Consider the following 14826-nt stretch of genomic DNA (forward strand, 5'->3'; position numbering starts at 1 on the left):
TTTCTCTATTGTTGTTGTTGTTTTTGTTGTTATTGTTATTATTATTATTATTATCATTATATCGTGTATCTACACGGACAGGCGATTTTGTGAAATTGGTAAAACAAAATTTCGGACTTGTATTACCGCTAGCGGTGACCAAACCCACCCTAAAACGGGGCTTCAGAATAATATGTTTGGATATAAAAGGAGAGGATAATAAATTCCGTGTTTCTCGACTCCGCTCTGTGCGACCCTCTCATCTACTTTTGCCCTACGGCGAGTTTCGGGGCTGAGAAGCGTGTTGACCAACAGTTTTCGGAGCAAAACTTTTACCAGCTTTTGTATCTTATGCGTATATATACATGTACATATATATATATATATGTATGTATATTGCATATATATGTACATTACATACGGTGACCGTGAGTATATATGCATTAGGGTGGTTCAAAAAAGAAAAAGTTTTACTTTTTAGCTTTTACTCCGTGAAATGTTAGTGTTTGATGCGATGGAGGAGAAAAAAATTAAATTTTTTTTCAACATTATTACCTTTATAATAAAATATATACCGAGAACGTGATCGAAAGACGTGTATTTTAAACAAGAAGAGTCGACATAAAAATCTGAAAAGATTATGCAATTATTTTTGAACAATGTGTAATTGATTCGTGGGGGTGTGATTGTGAAAATTCGTCAACACCCTGAACACCGGACACCCTAATAAGTAATAGTAAAAAAAAATCTTCGATAGCGAGCGTCGCACGTAAATCGGCATTCCTCGTACACGGACAACAGACGCTGACGTTTGTACATGCACGAAACTTTCAGCCGGTGCGGCTCTCTCGCAAACGCGAGAAATCGTATCGGCAACACAGGCGCGAGATACTTATATTCGCGATTTTTCTACCGTAGGTAAAATATATACGCCTGCCCGATCGATATTTGCACTGAGCCGCGGGATAAAAATCGTCGCTGACGTTCCTTTTTTTTTTTTGGTTCTCCTCCGTGTTTTGTTTTGCATAAAAAACAAAAAAAAAAGAGAAGTTGAAACAATATTTCACACCTTATACACCAGGTACTCGGTTTTGCACTCGCGTCTCCGAAATTCGGTCAATTTTCCGAAAATCAGGTAAACTCTTCTGTTTTTACCATTTTTCCATTCTCTGCGTATATGTATACTATATATATATATATATATATATTTTTTTTTTTTTTAAATTGTGCACGCGTGCGTAAACTACATATTGTAACAATAACCGTACATAATACGCGTAAATATATATATATATCGGGACAATCTCTTGGAAGTTGAAAATCAACCGCGCATGCGCCAAATAATTTAATCTCATTGGTCGGCGAAATATTCATGTCCGCAATGCAGGCGAGCCAACGTACGGAAAATGTGTACGTTTGAATTTTCAAAGAGCCTAAGCATTGAATTCCGATCGTTCCCTGAAGTATCAACTTTCCGACCCGACAACAAATGCTTCCCAAACCTTTCCGAGACACCACCTCAATTATTTGAGATTCTAACCTCGAAAATTCGTGTTTCGACCACATCGCCGCCGGGAACAAGGTTTGACGGCTGAAAACTCGCGCGTGCGCAGTTTGATTTACACATGTGGTATTTATAAGCAACCGAGGGTCGCGTGTGGTTGGTACACCTTTTATCCGATGTCCGCGCGTTATTCGACGATTTATTTACGTAACACGTACGTATGCGTGTCGTAAGTATACATACATATATATATATATATATATATGTATTTGTGGGAGACTCCGCGGACTAGCCTTCTCCGTCATGTCCATACGTATATGGAACATATACGTCCGGGTATACACACGTGGAACACATATGCTCGGCAGCTCATGAACATACGCCGTTTGTTCCTACCGGCGCATGCAATGGCCTCTATATACGTATGTATGTACCAAAAATGAACGGATCCTAACGCGGTTTCGAATTGATTAACCACCCTCTGACCCGTGCGACCCGCAGTCATAAATATTTCCATTTAAAGGCAGTCCGCTGTACCTCAAGCGTATGTATTATACATATATATATGGATGCATGCATGTATGTATGCATACACGTTTTAACCGTCCCTGTATAATTTATTAACTTTAAACTTGCATCGGTCACCTGAATAATTCACGATCCTATACCACGTATGTATATATACATATATATACATATATATATATATATATATTTATTTATGATCTATGTATGTATTACTTGTCCTAATATATACATGTCGGGGTTACAAGGTTCAAGTGAAAATTTCACCAACCTGTGTCTCAAATTTCTAAGATTCGTTTTATCATCACGCGTCTCTCGCGGTCAGTGATTTCGTATGCGGCGCAAGCTTTGAAATAGAAAAAAAAAAAATAAAGAAAAAGAAAACGAAACGTAGTCGTTTTTCGACGATTACGTAGAACGAAAAATTTTTTGTCCGCACGATTACCTCTAGTTTTTTCGTTTCTTTTTGTTGTTGTTGTTTTTTTTTTTTTTTTTTTTACTATTTTTTATTTTTCCAGCTTATCCTCTGATTCTTGGGACAAGTCACGTTCGTTTGTGTTATATAGGTGGATAGGAGAAAAGAAATTGGTAAGACACGACAGTCGAGAGACCGGTGTTGCAAATTTTTTTCTTTCTTTTTTTTTTCTTTCCACCCCCCCTCCCTTCGGAACACGAGAAATTCGATCTTTTAACTACACTTACATGGGAATGGAAAAAGTCTCATATTGTATGAAGAATGCAAGGACATGTAATATGGGTATTAGAAGAAGATGGGAAAGAAAAATTTGAAAGCTCGAAATTTATTTTTACGACAGCGCCAAGTTATCTGCAGGGTGACTTGAGCATTTTCGTTTCTACGTCGTGAGATTGTTTCCTTCGCTTTTTTAGTTTTTATCTTTTATTTTTCATCCTGGCGTGGAAAAAAGTTGATATTCGAATCTCACCGCTCAGCTGTATGAATGATTTTGCAAATTTATCCCGCACTTTACTCGTTATAAATATTTCATGCAACCGACGAAAAGTGTCAACTTTTATTTTCTCTTTCGAGATTGAACGATTTTCTGTTCCTTTTTTGGTTACGTAATTGGGGGAAATTTCTTTTCATCTTATCTCGTCAATCTTATCGTCGAAAGTATGATTTTTTTTTTTTTCTTCACCCCCCACGTGACTTTGCATGATATACGATTTTGAACACACCGAATTGACTGTGACTTGAAATTTTTTTATTGTAAATTTTTAACCATCTACTCCTGTTATCGAATAGTTTTTTTTTTTTTTAATAATTTCAAGTCTTCAAAAAAAAATGGTCGAGTGGATAATGATGAGAAACATCCTCTCCTCACTTTTCATTCCCATAATCAGGCTGCTCGTAGTTCTCTCAACGATTATTGTGCCGACATTCCTCATCACACTTTCACTCACAAATCTGTCCGCAGATATTTCGCACGGGTGGAAATAAACACACGATCATCAATATTATCCACCCCCTGTCATTCTTTTCGTCGAATCACGCTACCGCGGTTGTCATTATTATTATTATTGTTGTTGTTGTTGTTGTTGTTGTTGCATACATATTTTTTCTCTTCAATTTTTTTTCTATGTTTCGTTTATTTGTATTCTCTCCCCTCCCCTCATCCCCTCGTCGTTTTCTTACCCGCTTTATTTGCAACCCTGAAAAAGTACCCGCCGAGCGCTAAACGATCCGGAAATTAACCGCGCACGCATACGGAAGAAAAAAAAAAAAAATAAATAAAAAAAAAATTTCACATTTCTGCAGTAATAGACGGTATATAAATGTGCGCGATGACGTTGAATTGCGTGGCGTTATATTTACCCGCGTCGAGAATAATCGAGGGGTTAGGAAACGGAGAGAGGGTGCTTTATGCCCCCTGCGTAAAACTGCACATATACATACATATATGCATTCACCGTATACGGATATTATACGATTCACGGCAATTCTCTGCGGTCTGCGTATAATGCTCGCGATGCGCGTTGAATGTGCGATTTTTACCACTAACCTTCCATAGGTGCGGAAGAGATTTTTTTTTTCTTTTTTTTCTTTTTTTTTTTTTTTTTTTTACCCGCAACGGAATTCCAACTGAGTGGAGGATTGCAGAGGTTTGCCGGTAAAAATTGTTGTTTTTAAAAAAATTATCTAAGTATATATGCTTTCGATTTTTTTTTTTTTTTTTTATGTGACTTTCTTTTTCGATGTTGTTCTTGTTGAGGATTCAGAATTTCTTGCCTTTTTGTTTGTTGCATTTACACTTGACTGTTTGATCTATTCGAATAGCATCTGTACGTAGAGAAAAAAAATCATGTTCGAACCGATAGAAAGATAATTTGGCAAGAAGAAATAAGAAAGAAATATCGAATTATAGATAGAGAAGAGATTCGCCGTGGGACTTCGATCGGTGATCAGCGAAAAGAAAGAAAACTGCGAAACGACTAGAATTTTGTCACCAGTGGATAGATTTTCCGACGATTTTAACGTTTGAATTTTTTAACCTTGCAAATTTTTTTTTTCTTTCTCTTTGTAAATATTGTTGGCATCGTTAGCGTTTTATGACAATTTGTAGGTTGCATATTTTTTATTACTATACTTTAAGAGCATCTAATCTATTACAATCGCACATAGTAACGAGAAACGGAAAAATACGTTGTAGTTTTTTTTTTTTTTTTTTTATCATTTGTTTATCGGGGACGTTTTGCGCGAGACGCGCATTGATATTTGTTTTTCGTTCGTCGAGTATATCCTATGTTGTTTTAATCTTGTAGAAGCACATTGTGTTCTAATTATACATGTATACGGTACATATAATAATGTATGTGTATATGTATATATATATATAAATGTATTTGTGGCCGTATATAAGATTTACAAGACGACTGCCAGGAGATTGAACGAGGCTTTGACACTTTGGATATTACGAAGGATTATTCGTCTTGTTGGGATAACACGACGGTATCTCGGAAAGACAGTGACAATGAGCGACGAGAGAGGGGTGGAGGGAAGTCTCTTATTGTTAAATACGATTCAAGCGAGTTGTATAATAGAAGGTCTTGAGATTAAATGATTTAGATTTCCGGGAGGGGGTGAAGAGAGTTACTTTGTTTACGATTTACAAACGCGTGTGAAACTCGATGCCGTGTCTATTGTGCCGTAAGGGGAAATAATTGATTTTAGAAAATTGATGTTTGGATCGTTGATGGGGAAAAGGTGGGGGTGGGGGGGAGCAGAAATTCACGGAGCGATCCAATTAAAATTGTGGGTGTATTTTTTGACGATCGACGTTTTGATCCCGTTTAATTTTGACGGTGATATATTTATTTTTTTTTTTCCCCCTCCCGTCTCTCCCACTCGTGTTTGTGTCGTTTTGCGTTTCGTGTTTTCTGCTTCTTTCAAATATATTATTTATTTTTTTTTTTCTCTTGTTTTTTCCCTTCTTTCTTTTACCTTTGTCGAGCGAAGTGGCGAGCAGAATCGTCGGCAGGAATAAAAAGACCATGTACCAGGAGAGACGGTCCTGCATCCTCGGTGCGTTCCGAATCCACCTGAAAAAAAGCAAAACGAAAAACGATAGATCTTTGTCATGCGTTTTCAAATCTTTTTTTTTTAACTATATTTCATTTCGATTTTACACTTGTGTTTTTTTTTTTTTTTTTTTTTTTTTTTTTTTCCTTCACCTGCATTTCACGAGATCAAAGATAAACGTTTTTCTCCAATTTTGAACAAGTTTTCGTTTTCCGGTTAAAACGCGGTGAAAATTCTGAAAAAAATTGATTACGATTTTGCTACGTTGATCGAATATATTAGGTAGTAAAATATTGTGAGCAAAGTTTACGTCATGCGTATAATAAGTTTGTAATCCGTATAATTGCGGGGATTCGGGTGAGTGGGGGAAATAATACGAGGTAAAAAGTGAGGAGGACAGATATATTTTCAACCCTTCTGGATCGAGTTCGCCGTCTGCTCAACGGAACAGCGGATTCATCCTTTGTCTCCCTGCTTTGCCTTAATTAAGGAGGCCGCCTAGTCACGCCTCCCACCCTCGAAACCACCCCCACACCCCCATCAACGTAGGCCTGTTTACCACCGCGTCGTTTCCCATACGCGCTCGTTTCGCCTCTCCTTACTACAACGGAATTAGGGTTGAAAATCGTTTAGGGTTTGGTAAATAACGAGCAACTTTTGTTGTCCCAGGCCTAGGAGCATACGGTAGTTTAGCCTTAGTTTAGTTATACCTTGGCTTTGGATGCCTTGTGTCACAGGAAAACGAGGGAACGAGCTTGCGAACAGGCGTGTTATACGACCACGCGACAATGCCCGCCCCCATTCTATAGTCGAATTAATTAACCCTCCCTCCCTTTAAATACTCGTTCATCCCTTTATCTGAGCGCGTGCCGATACGCGTCAACGTCACAAGTTACACGCGTGTAGCGTAACTTTGGTGAGAAATAAAAAAAAATAAAAAAAAATAAAATAAAAAAACTTGCAACAAGGAAAGTGAGAGCTAATTTTTAAACGCACAGAATCCACCCTCGTTATTAAATCATATTTAATTTGATTCGATCGGGGGATTTTCTTTAATTTACAACAAGTACCGGTTAGTCAGTTAGTTGCGATAAATAACAAAACACCCCGAATAAGAAAAGGTTTGTCGAAAGCGTAAATATTGAATTTTATCACGAATATAAATGTATGGTGTCGTAATGAGGGTGGATCGGTATTTCAAAATTAGTAAGAACTTTGTCCGTTATAAAATTTTGTTGACCAGTGTACCGTGACACTGTGCATAACCTCAGTTTTGTTGATAAAAACTGTGTTTTTGGAAAAAGCTAAGAAAATCGTATTGCGATAAAACTGTTGTATCTGTAATATTTTAATATTAATTCTATTATGATAAACCTTGTTGCTAACGCAATCGGTTTTAAGTTTTCATGTTACATAGAACAAGTAAATTTTTGTTGATTAGTGTAATGTATTCTTTCAATTGTCTCGTTTTCTCTCTCTCTTCCTTTCCTACATTTCGAACTACATCTCTTTGTATTAATATAAGCTTTCAATGATATTAGAGTTTTCGGAGTTACAGACCACGCTTACACATAACAGAAAAACACTTGAAATGCAATAATGTGGTTGGAGGTTGAGCCGGGAATAAAGTACGATATGTAATGCAGGAATAAAAGTCGATTATTCCCTTGTTGCATAATAAACTAATATACGACGTGTTCTAGGTTGATCTGATAAAAATTATTTTCCCTTGCCATTTTTCATACAATTCTTCTAACTCTAAATAACACCCTTTAATCATTTCAGGAAATTTTTAAATGTCAGAAACAGACGTTTTTGAAATACTCGGAAAATATTGTCAAAGATTTTTTCATCCATCCTATCGTCTTAGGTAAAATTTGGAACTAGAAACTATTTGTTTTTATAATTGTTTGACTAATTTGAGGAAAAAAAAAATCCCAAATTTCCTTAATTCGGTATCTTTACTCGTAATTATTCATTCATAGGCATCAAGCGTACGATTATACATGTACAAAAATGTACAATTATCAATAAAAATATAAAGTTGAGAAAATTTGGGATTTCGTTTTATCTCGAATTAGGCAAATAAGTACAGTTTCCACTTCCGCATTTCGTATAAAACGTTCGTCTTTGATCGAAGAATATCTGACAAATTCTTGAAAAATTTCAAAAATGCCTTTCTCTTCGGACCCTTAAATATTTACAAACGATTAACGGTTGGAAAAAAAAAAATTCTTCAAATACTTGAGGAGTACTTATTCAGAGTTAGAAAAATGGTGTTAAAAAATTATGCACAAAACCGAAATACGTGAGGGAAAATCATTTCTCTAGTTGGGTTGGAATACCTCACCCGTATACTTAGACGCGCTTGCGTTTGGGCGTGTGTGTATGTACGGAGACGCCTTTTGAACTTTGCGTCAAATTTGCCAATCAACTCGTTAGAAGAGGAACGGCGAAGGGGATATTTTGTATACCATTTGTATATGTGTACATTCGCCAAATTGCCACACCCCCTTTATCTCTACGTCACATATATATTTCACTCGTTTCGTTATTGGACTGTTTTATTTACACGTTTTTCTGTCAAACGTATCATTTTTTTTTTTTCCTTTATTTTTTTCTTTCGCACCCTCTCTCTTTTGCCTCTATAATATATTTTACGTATACGTATGTAATATGTATTGGAAAAAGTTTGTTGCACGTATGATGCGTATATGTGTGTGTGTGTGTGTGTGTGTGTGTGTGAAAAAGTTTAATCTTATTTTCTCACTAACTAGGGGATTTTTTTTCATTAGACACACACATATATATATATATATATATATATATATATATTGTTGTTATTATTATTATTAGGTACGTGTATAATATTTTATTTCAATACAGGGGTTGTAGCGCTGTATACGAGAGATCCTCGAAAGTAATTCTCAAGTATAAATTATACTGGTAACACGAGATCTTGGTATTCCATTACGCGTTCCGACACTCCAAACTCACTTTGATCATTGATGTTGAAATTTTTCTTTTCATCAGTTACATATATATGTATATATATATATATATACGCATGTATATAGAAAGTTTTTAATTAAAAACTACGCTACCGTACCTTGAAAATACGTTATTTACATACGTGCGTTGCGAGACCTGCATTGCCGAGTTTTTGTCAATAACGAATTTTCATTTGGCTCTGTAATTTCTCATTTCTTTTTTTCCTTTCACCACTCTCGACTCCTCCGTTTTATTTCCTTCGTTTTTTCATTTCGCTCTCACCGTTCGTCTTGCTCGTCATTTGATATTTTTATTCATTCATTTAATTTTATTTTCCCCAGATTCCTTGCACCCCGTGACATTTTCCTTCTTCGAGTTGTATTATGTAATGCGTATATATATATATATGTGTGCGCGCGTGTGTGTGCGCGTGTACGTGTACGCGGAAACCAAAGGGAAAACAACCCCAGCAACACGCTAATTTCTCTTTCTCATTTCTTTTCTGTCAACCCAATTACCACTAACGAGCTTACCGGGATCTCGTTCTTATTTTCATTTTCATTTTTTACGCTGGATATTTCTTTTTTTATTTGTGCATGGTTTGTTGTTGTTGTTGTTGTTTTTTTTTTTCGTTTCGTTTTCGTTCCTTTTCTTTTTTTTAAATTCCTCCCCCGCTGCCTTGTAATTACTATTGCCGTTGTTCCTGACTTCGTAAATTTTTTTTTTTTTTTGTTTTTACTCGAATCGTTTCGTTATTCACTAATTACTTGCCTTTCCCCCTACCCCTCAGAGCTTGGTGTACATTTAACGTAGTGTAAGTACATCCAGATTGGGGTAGAACGGGATGAGTATGATATTACTTGATAATACAGCTTTACTCGCGGCAGAGAGAACGAGAAAACCGGAACGAGAGTCTTAGGATTAATTTTCAATTTTCCGCTGAAATATACATACATATTTATTATACATATATATCATTTGGGATAAGAAGAGAAGTTACGAAAAGACAGAAAGAAAAAAAAAAGAAAACACTCTCGATTGTAAAAGTATTTGTAAAAAAAGAAATTAATCAGCTATTCACAGACATATACGTAGGTGAGTTTATTTATTTATATGTATATTTGTCATGCGGAGAACGTGCGAAGCGAGGATATTTCGCGATTATTCTGTGTCTCGATACTACGCGTTATGTATGTATATATATGTAGAAAAAATGAACGAACGAATAGCGGTTGGAAAGGAAGATAAATGAAACAAGGGAAAAGGGGAAAAGAAAAATAAAGATGAGGCGGGTAGAGACGAGCAGCCCTCTTCAAAAGTAGAGTCGGTTGAGGCAAAAAGCACGAATAGCAGGAGAGGGAGAGAAGCTCTCGCGGTAGTAATCTTATCCCAACTTTAATTCCAGTCAGGATTGCGTCTAATTATCCTAATTCTTGGAACGACGACTAAAATGAGGACTCCTCCCACCTTCCATGTACATACATACATACATACGTATATACGTATATATATATCCTAATATATATATATATATATATATATATATATATATATATATATATATATATATATATATATATATATATCGTGTATATACGTACAGTATATATGCGGAGATGAGAACGAGACCGAAGCAGATTTCCCTCGCCTTGACTTTACCCCAAATAAAATGAAATGAAATAAAGAAAAAGTGGGAAGAGAGAATCAGCCTTCTGCGAAGAGAGAGAGAGAGAGAGAGAAGTAAAAAAGTTTGCTTATACGTAACGGAGGATTCTCTAATATCTGCGAAATTCGAGGTATATATATATATATGTATATGTACATATACACAATATATGTATACAAATCTCGCGGACTGCCTTAAGCATCGTGTTAAATTTATACCCATCTGTCGAGTGAAATTTCGAGCCTTAACCCACAGCTGATGTAAATGCATACGTATGTAATAATCTTATTTATACACTCTTTGCGCGCAGTAAATCGTTGAGTGATGAAATTTGGCAAACGGTGGGGTTTTATTGCGTTGAATAAACTTTAACGAGATAAGAATAATTTTTATCCCAGCGGTGTGCAAGGTGTGCATGTAACATTTGAATATGAATATATGACTTGGCTAAAATTTTATTTACTAAATTTCAGACGTTTGGGAAATTTTTGGCAAGAAGTTGAACAAAAAAGAAAAAGTAAAAGAAAAAAAAACGGAAAGGAAACGTGCCGCTTTTCCATTTTCCTGTAAATTACTCGACGAATAGTAAATCCCTTTTTTTTTAACGAGGTGAATTCTTCTTTTTTCATTCTATGATATACGTACGTATCAATATATGTATACAATGTAGGTCATTTTGGTTTCGGCAAAATTTTTTCGAACTCGATGCACGTGACTGTCTGTAGGAAAAATAAAAATATCAAAAATTTTGATGGAAAATTTTTCGAGTACAAACAAATATTTTGTTTTCACGAATACTGTATTTTTACGTTGAACATTTTCGTGCCTCAGGTTTTGATCCTTTAAAAATGGTGTTTATTCGTTGAATAATTTTTTATTTTTTTGTTCAAATAATAACTTTCCATTCAAGTTCTTAAGAGTCTGTGAAGATTGATGAAAATTGAGTGCGATTAAAAATTTTCCACGACGCGCTTCGGATTCGAAGAGAACGTACGACAAGTTGTCAAATATATAGTGATTATTATTTAACTCCAACCGTCGGATTTGGATTTCTTACTTGTTAATTAAATTGGCGAATACAAAATACTCGATGCCGCAACGTATGAAAAAAATGGCACGGAGATTTCCTTTCACGTTTTTCAACATTACGTCGAAAAATATGATTTTACGAAGTGCGAGATCGACAAATAAAAAAGAAAAAAGAAAAACGAAAAAAATACGGTTTTATAATAATATTAATATTACATGTACTGCGTTATATATATATATATATATATATATTTGAACGAATGCCGGATGTACATACTGTCATATTGCACCCTTCGTTCGGGTGAAATATTTGCACACACATTTCGTTTTATTGTATAAACTTCTGTACGATAACCGGTAAACATTTAAACTGTTACATTCGTGCACCTGCAGCGCGACTGTGACGATAGTTTTAAAACGAAACGGAACCGTTTGACTTATTTGAGTTTAACCCTTTTCACCGTTTCCTTTTTTTTGTCCGATTTATTTATTGTTTTTTATTTTATTTATTTATTTCTTTTTTTTGTTTTTCTTCTCTTTTCATCCCGCACTGCGGGTCGATATTTTCGTTCGCTATTCTCTGTCGCGTTTATTCCGAGCCCCGATTCTGTCCATAAACTATACCGTATACTGTATCTATGCGTGTGTTTTCGGTGCGAAATTTTGTACCGTCCAATCAGATGGTGGATATAAAATATAGTGTGTATAGTCCATGGTATGGACGACGAAAAAGAGAAACATCGAATTACGTGGATGGAAAAAAGTGTGGTTGAAAAACAGAGTACACACGTACGCGTGTGTGTGTGTGTGTGTGTGTATTAGGGTGAGCCAAAAAAACTGACCCATCGAATCTATGGTCGGTGAAGGATTTGTTTGCTGAGAAGAAAATTCTATAGATTTTTAGATAGGTTAAAGTTTTTCTGACTATATATTGTATACCAGGTATACATGGATTGGAATTCGGTATATTTTTTCGACGAGAAGTGTACAAATTTGGAACAAAGTTTTATTTCTTCCTCTTTTTTGTTTGTTTGTTTTAACATGAATAATTTCTTTAAAAAAATCATAACCGTGTTGTGATTTCTTTTTTTCTTTTTTCAATTCGCCTTACAGTCTGTCGGATTAGTATTAAATCGAGTTGTACGTATAATACGCGCGACGAATCGAAGAGAAAAAATAAAGAAGGAAAGCAAAAGTTACGAGCAGGTGGGAACGAACGCGTGTACGAGATTCGATTGAAAGATTGAACGAGCTTTCAATGACATGCTTGTTTAATCTTATCGCCGAGTGTCGGACGGAACAGGCAGAGACAGTGATGTTGGACAGTTGAGGGCCGGACAATTGGCGTGTATGGCATAGTCGTAACTTGGAACTAGGCTATTCCGATTGTCTCGCTGCGGTGGAATCGTAAGAGGTCATCTCGAAGTGATGACCGGGGCTATATTAATGCTGCGCGGTGTTTTTATCGCGTTTGTATCGTGTGGGGTGGAAAAATGCGAAGGACCAAGATGTCCAAATGTAATGACCGTGAATACGAAATTACGTATAAGAATTTTTTCGAACTTAAATTTATTCAATTAACGAACAAACTTTACGCTTATTTTGTAAGATACGACGAAAATGGCGCGGCTTATTTTATTTTATTTTTTTTTTTTTTCACCGTCTTTGTATTACGGGACATTTCACAAAGAAACTACCAAGCCTAATCGATGGAGTCGGGAATTTGAGTTATATATATATATATATATATATATTTTTTTTCCAAAAAGGTTTTGAGTTTGGAAATATACTCCTAAAGGGATTTTTTAATAAACCGCCTTCGTTTGGACAGAATCACTCGGTCGGTTTGAAAAATTTCATATTCAAGGCTAAGTTTCTAATAGAATAAATGGATATTTGAAAAAAAAAAAACATCGAGAACAAAAAGGTATTGTCTTGAACGTTGTTTCGAGAAAAAAAAAAAAAATATGCGGCATCATAAAAACCAGGAGAAACGAAAATAGTCGATATTTTTTCGCCTCTTGAAAGTACGACATTTTTTGTTTGGAAAAATCAAATCTTAAATTAATCTTTGTGAACTTGGGCCAATACACGGAAGTTTTGAAACTTTTGGTTTTTTGCTGAAAAAGTGTTTTCCGAGGTGTGAATATTCGGGAAATTGTTGTTTTCTTGTTTTAAAAATTAATATAGGACAGTAACGAACATTAGAACGGTGTCATTTATCGGTAGAAAATTGAAAAAGAAGTCGCCCTTTCGTTAGAACGTAAGGGATGGCAAAAAATAATAGATTTTCGATTGAGTCGATTTTTTTTTCCCCCGTCTAACCGAGTATAATCGATTATTTTTCCTCGCAATCGGTTTTTGTTTTTTACTCCGATGAACGACGCCATTACAATAATCAAGTTACGTGATTAGAGTATAAATTATTATCGCCTTATTTACTGAGCAACTATTCGATGGAATAAGTAAAAAGTGAATAAAACTGTAAATAAAAAAAAAAAGTAAAAGAAACTTTTCCGCTATTGAGACTGCGTACCGAAATTTACAAAATAATCGATTAACCTTTACGGAACATATCCGATCATTTTAACCGACATCTTTTTCTTCCAAAACAGTAAATTTTCAAAAATTTCACCTTTTCCAGATTTTTATTCTTCATATTTATGACTTATCTTTATAAATACTTCTATACTACACTGTCACAATTCTAAGATAGTTAAAGCATACCCCTGAATTGTTTCAGCTAGATTGGAATCGTACATTTGAAACGGTAACACAAAAAAAATGTGACAGGTTTATTTAGATCCGGAGCGTTCATCGTCATCGAAAAATATAAATTTATTCTCGAAAGGTTAATCGATCAAAACTTACCGATTCAATTATCATTTCGCGTTCGATTAATTATCTTTATCGACTGGATTAATAGATGAATCGATTATTTTTTGCTTAGTGACCATCGCTAGCCTAGAAGGGTTTCCTGTAACAAGAAATTCTGTTCCATACGCATACCAATTAGTAGGTACGTGACGTATGAAAGATTTTGGAAAAGATAATTCTGCCGCTGAATTTTTCTTCGCCTAATACAGCCGTCTACAAGCATATTATATAATCCAAGTTCTTCTAGTCTGGAGTCCGTAACTATGTATCAGACATTATAACTATCCAAGCGAGTAAAAACTGAGGAGAAGAAAAACTCTACTCGGTTATTAGCTTTTTTTTTCTGAAACTGCTCAAGATAATCTCGCGCAGTCGTTCAGACCTGTCGTTGTCCATCTATTACACATAATACATATCATTTGCAGTTTTGCAAAGTTGAAGAATAATTTCAGGGATGCGGGAGATGAAAAATAATAAAAGTAAACTCGAAAGAATTGAAAAGATTATGCAAGAAAGGAGCGCTAAGGGACAAGAAAAAAAATTAAATCAGGTTGACGTCTTATTATTAAAATCAGTCGCAGTATATATATATACATATACATATTTTTCAACTTTTTAAACCCGAACAGTCAAAGCTAAGTTTAAAAAATCAAAAAATCCTAAAACGTGGTCGTAAATAAATTCTACCATGTACATTTTTGTTATAGTTTTTGATTT

At 35.2% G+C, this 14826-nt stretch overlaps 1 protein-coding gene across 1 annotated transcript in view; it reads right to left on the reverse strand.

Moving 5' to 3' along the window:
• The window catches only part of dpr12 (defective proboscis extension response 12), a 159071-nt gene that overhangs the window by 66920 nt on the left and 77325 nt on the right, over window positions 1-14826 (reverse strand). The window contains exon 2 of the mRNA XM_046634921.2: window positions 5469-5566. Coding sequence (XP_046490877.1) covers window positions 5469-5544 — 76 coding nt within the window. The 5' untranslated portion in view covers window positions 5545-5566. The remainder of the gene's footprint in view (window positions 1-5468; window positions 5567-14826) is intronic.

Source organism: Neodiprion pinetum, chromosome 7, assembly GCF_021155775.2.
Source record: "Neodiprion pinetum isolate iyNeoPine1 chromosome 7, iyNeoPine1.2, whole genome shotgun sequence".
In the NCBI taxonomy this organism is placed as follows: Eukaryota; Metazoa; Arthropoda; class Insecta; order Hymenoptera; family Diprionidae; genus Neodiprion; species Neodiprion pinetum.